General features: G+C 29.2%; 1 protein-coding gene across 1 annotated transcript in view; it reads left to right on the top strand.

The window, feature by feature from the left end:
- Positions 1-978: 978 nt before the first annotated feature.
- The window catches only part of LOC115238487 (ARF GTPase-activating protein GIT1-like), a gene marked incomplete at its 3' end in the record, with an annotated part of 12,487 nt that continues 7,510 nt past the window's right edge, over positions 979-5,955 (top strand). The window contains 4 exon segments of the mRNA XM_029812365.1: positions 979-1,233; positions 3,461-3,594; positions 3,704-3,816; positions 4,054-4,353. Coding sequence (XP_029668225.1) covers positions 1,176-1,233; positions 3,461-3,594; positions 3,704-3,816; positions 4,054-4,353 — 605 coding nt within the window.

Here is a 5,955-nt window from a genome sequence, read left to right as displayed (position 1 = left end):
AAGCTAGTGTGTGTTATTTTTATATTCTTTACATGCTTTATACATAAAAAGTAGAAATATACTGATTATAATTTAAATGTAATTTAAATTATTTGAATGATATATATATATTTTTGTCATGCTATTCCTATGGAAGGGTGAGTAAAAACTTTTTCAGCTTAGCAATGCGATTCTAATCCGTAATTATGAGTGTAATAAAAACATTTATTAAAAAATGAATAATAATAATAACAATATATAGGAAAACAGATTAATATCTAATATTTTATATATAGTTTGGTTTTCAACTGCATCTCTCCCAGAGAAGTGTGCTGTTCCATTTCTGCCAGTTAATCCACAATTGTCGTCTACCAGGAATCAAGGAAGACAGAAATTAGCAAGATTCACACCAAAAGAATTCACTACACTTATAGCAGATTTACTGGTTGAGGCGGGTCGAAGACATATGCTTGCTAACAACGCATTTCAAAGTAATACTATCGAATTAAAAAACATTAATTTTTTTATTTTAGATTCTGACGGAGCAATTAAGGAGCAATCGTTTGAGCTATAAATTATTAAAAAATATGAACTTCCAGCGCCAACTTATTTCCGGTGGATACAATGTTGTGATATTACCGATGATTGATAAAATAAATGATTATTCTCGAAAAGGCAAAATTTACCAACAGTCGTGGATAAACAATCGATAAACTATGTTTCTCGCATTTATGAAATGCGACCTAGAGCCAGTGCACGATATCAAAACGTCCATTATACGTGGAAATCAACGACCGGCATCTATGTACGAGACAAGAGAGGGTTTACGGAAACCAGCCTCGTGGTCAACGACTATTTGTCAAGTAATTAACAATTTCTGAAATAATTATGTTAATGAAATATATAGTTTATTATTTGTTTGTATTATTTGTTTGTTTGTATTATGGATAAACAATCGATAAACTATGTTTCTCGCATTTATGAAATGCTATCGGGCGTCTCGATCGCGTGTCTGAATTTTTTTTTTCGTTTTCTCGGATGTGCTTCGCAATAAGAGCAGGATGACACAATTCAATTTGTGTTTTTACACCCGATACAAATCATCGTCGACCGCGTCAATTGTCGTCGATTGTTGACTATGTCATGCCGATATAATATGCGCAAATAAGTGTCATTAATCAAAAGAAGACAAAGCTATGGCGCGTCCGAAGCACAAAGCGAGCGCGGATGTATGCGCAGACTGTGGGACACTCGGTGAGCAACATCGTTTTTCTTGGCGATCACTTATTTGCACGATATCAAAACGTCCATTATACGTGGAAATCAACGACCGGCATCTATGTACGAGACAAGAGAGGGCTTACGGAAACCAGCCTCGTGGTCAACAACTATTTGTCAAGTAATTAACAATTTTTGAAATAATTATGTTAATGAAATATATAGTTTATTATTTGTTTGTATTATTTGTTTGTTTGTATTATTTGTTTGTATTATTTGTTTGCATTATTTGTTTGTATTATTTCAACCTAGACGAAACGCGATACAGAGGTCTTATCGCGGAATAACACGCAGAGTCTGTGGGAATATGGCGCGCCTAATCTGCCACCCAGTGAAGAGGTGACCCGACGAACGGAACAAGTCACCAGGCGAATTCAAGAGTTGTGGATGGCTATGCAAGATCCGAGCCAACGAGAAGCTTTTGTCCCTTGCGCCGAGAGGATACGCGTTGCTGTTGCCGAACTAACTGCTATATTTCCTCAAGTAAAATTATTCATTCTTTTTTCGAGCGTTCGTTCGTTTTCTTACATTTGCTAAATTAGAAAGAAGTAATTTTTATTGTACCAATAGAATCCACTGGAGGAAAATATCAAATCTGCCTTACGTCAGCTAAATGGCAACACTGGGAGACTTCAAGCGGAGTGCTCCGGTCTTCAAAGATGCACCAGTGATGCCGAACACATGGATCGTTGCCTGCAGCAAGTACGTTCATGCGCTTACGATATTGCCAAAGCAACCAAGCTACTTGTTACACAGTTTCAAACATAGTTTTTCTTAACAGAAGAAATATTGGAACTCTATACATACATATATATATATATATATTTCTACATGTCTGTAGTAAATGTAAATACTTTAGCGTAGCACACCAAGCTTATTAGAAATTTTTCCTTCGAGGCCTTAATTACATAATTATTGCAATGTGCTTTTTATATATTTACTTTTACAATAGTAAGGTCCGTTTTTTATTGTTTTCTCTTAAGTTTAATATAAATATAAGAGTAAAAATTCACTCCTTTTTTTACTCGTTATTAAATTATTTAATCAAACTAGGTTATTAAATTTATATTCTAAAATATCTAAATATGCGATTGAACAATCTAATAAGTAAGGCATGTCATTATTTGAGAATGTATTTTGTAATGAATACTATTTAATATACCTGACAAAGACTGAATAACGGCAAACCAATGAGTTCTACACAATCTAAGTTTATAAGTTTTGTTTAACATGTGTATAAATTTTATTTAAGCAAATTATAGAAGAAGTCTCATCAATTAGATATTAAAATAGAACACACATAAGCGAAAAAGAAGATATTATTTTTTACATTTGATGTATATTCTATGTAAGAAACAGAGATAAAAAAACAATTGTTTATAGATGATATATAACAGTTCAGACATTGTTATTATATTATGGATGTAGGAGATATAGATCTCCTTAGAGATCTAAGTATTTCCGTTGAAAAATATTTAACAATTACATTATAATAGCGATTTTTTACCTAAAACAAAATTTGTATTAAACGCGCATTCAAAGAATCTTTTTAAATATCTGATATCTTTGCATTTTTCTGATCTGTGTGTTTAATTATGTAATTAAAAGCATATAAATAAAGTTCTTTACAATTACCTTTATATCTTATCACTAATTTTGCATAATAGAAATAGATAATAATATTAAAGTCTTATATTCTAATCAAATTTATTATTCATATTATTTAATTATTAATTAATTAATAATATTTTTTCACATCATTACATCATTATTTAATTCAATGTTTTTAATTTATCCTTATGTATCTTAGATTTTTACAATTCTTTTATTTTTGTTGACCAAATCACTTTAAAATAATTATCGCAATATATTGCTAATGAATTATTACTTAGACAAATATAAAAATAATTAAGCATGTTAAACAAAACATTTTTATATAACTTTTTTTAAATTTGTATTCGTTTTTCTTGGCGATCCCTATTTAGTCCCGCCCCTTCAACAGTTTGGGATATCCGAGTTTTTTTTTTTAGGGTATAAGACACATGACACTTATCATTATGTCAAACTTGTGTTTTAATTTTTATATAACGTAATCGAAAATATAAACATATACATTTCTTAATACAGTATTTTAGTTAGAATATTATTTATTAATTATTTATTTAAAAGAAAGTCATAGGATTGAAAATAATTGTTGTTTTAGAGCCAGGATGGGCGTCGATAAATAGAGCTATTTTGTTATGTGACGAGTGTTGCGGAATTCATCGTAGTCTAGGCCGTCATGTGTCACATATTAAGTCGCTGCACAAGAGTGTTTGGAATACAAATTTATTGAATGTTAGTACACAATTGCTGAAAAGCAATTGAAGGAAAGCTCTTTTAGAATTTTTATAATTCGTACATATCATATTGCAATATTTGAAATAACTACATATAAATTTTCCAGATGGTGCATACTTTGAATGACAATGGAGCTAATAGTATTTGGGAACATTCTCTGCTAGATCCTAGCAGCTTAAAAATTAGTAGAAGAAAACCCCAGGCTAAGGATCCTTTACAGTTAGTGATTTATACAATAAATCTTATTATGTGTGCAGAGAGAACAGAATCCTTTCATCGATACTTTGATGTTTCTAAAGATCAGATTAAATCAGATTAGAAATGGAGATTAGTTATTATGATTCTTCTAAATAGAACTGATTCTGAATACTGGAAATACTTTTAAATATCAAGCATTCTCTATATATTTTTTTATATAAGATTATATTTCTTACTTGTTATATTACTTGCTTTTAGTCCTGTAAAAGCAGATTTCATTAAGGCAAAGCATCAACTCCTGGCATTTATATTACGACCAAGCAAGGAAGAATGTTGTACCGAAGAAGAACTCAGTAGACAGTTACATAGTAGTGTTCGTACAAGCAATTTAGAAACTTCATTGAGGCTATTGGCACAGGGCGCTAATCCCAATTATTTTATACATATATATATATATATATTTCTACATGTCTGTAGTAAATGTAAATACTTTAGCGTAGCACACCAAGCTTATTAGAAATTTTTCCTTCGAGGCCTTAATTACATAATTATTGCAATGTGCTTTTTATATATTTACTTTTACAATAGTAAGGTCCGTTTTTTATTGTTTTCTCTTAAGTTTAATATAAATATAAGAGTAAAAATTCACTCCTTTTTTTACTCGTTATTAAATTATTTAATCAAACTAGGTTATTAAATTTATATTCTAAAATATCTAAATATGCGATTGAACAATCTAATAAGTAAGGCATGTCATTATTTGAGAATGTATTTTGTAATGAATACTATTTAATATACCTGACAAAGACTGAATAACGGCAAACCAATGAGTTCTACACAATCTAAGTTTATAAGTTTTGTTTAACATGTGTATAAATTTTATTTAAGCAAATTATAGAAGAAGTCTCATCAATTAGATATTAAAATAGAACACACATAAGCGAAAAAGAAGATATTATTTTTTACATTTGATGTATATTCTATGTAAGAAACAGAGATAAAAAAACAATTGTTTATAGATGATATATAACAGTTCAGACATTGTTATTATATTATGGATGTAGGAGATATAGATCTCCTTAGAGATCTAAGTATTTCCGTTGAAAAATATTTAACAATTACATTATAATAGCGATTTTTTACCTAAAACAAAATTTGTATTAAACGCGCATTCAAAGAATCTTTTTAAATATCTGATATCTTTGCATTTTTCTGATCTGTGTGTTTAATTATGTAATTAAAAGCATATAAATAAAGTTCTTTACAATTACCTTTATATCTTATCACTAATTTTGCATAATAGAAATAGATAATAATATTAAAGTCTTATATTCTAATCAAATTTATTATTCATATTATTTAATTATTAATTAATTAATAATATTTTTTCACATCATTACATCATTATTTAATTCAATGTTTTTAATTTATCCTTATGTATCTTAGATTTTTACAATTCTTTTATTTTTGTTGACCAAATCACTTTAAAATAATTATCGCAATATATTGCTAATGAATTATTACTTAGACAAATATAAAAATAATTAAGCATGTTAAACAAAACATTTTTATATAACTTTTTTTAAATTTGTACAATAAAATGTATATAATTATAAATATAGCGCAATGTGTGTGAGAGAGAGGCAATTTATAATGTATATCCATGTATTTTTTCATTACTGACATATACATATTAGTTTAATAAAAGCATCGTAATGTCTAACATAGATATAAATGAAAAAAAGTATATTTTTATTTTGAGGAAAAATATCTATATAAATTCTCTCTTATAAAAAAAAACATGTAGTCAATGATTCGAAATCCATGATAAAAAAAGTGGAAACCCGTGAAATGTATTCGAGTCGAATTTATCGAACGTACGAATATTGTTCCATCCTTGTTCTTTCTTTTCCGCGGGTCTGAAAGGTTTGTTCTTTGTAGCTGAACTTTATCGAGTTTCCATTCTTAAGGTAACATTTCATGAGCAGTGAAAAGCAGCAGCAGTTTAGAAAGTAACTAGAATCGGTGACGTACTTCCGGCGCAAGTTTTTGCTGTTTGAAGTTCATCCTGTTGAACAGCAAAGCAGTAAAAGCTGTGTTTTGGTCATAGACATAGTATATCTAGACCGAGTGTTGAGGAGTGGGAGCCGAGGTGCACGT

The sequence above is a fragment of the Formica exsecta genome, unplaced genomic scaffold (genome assembly GCF_003651465.1).
Source record: "Formica exsecta isolate Colony F162 unplaced genomic scaffold, ASM365146v1 scaffold342, whole genome shotgun sequence".
Taxonomy (NCBI): domain Eukaryota; kingdom Metazoa; phylum Arthropoda; class Insecta; order Hymenoptera; family Formicidae; genus Formica; species Formica exsecta.
The sequence above is the reverse complement of the archived record's forward strand: the minus strand, read 5'-3'. Positions and strand labels throughout refer to the sequence as shown.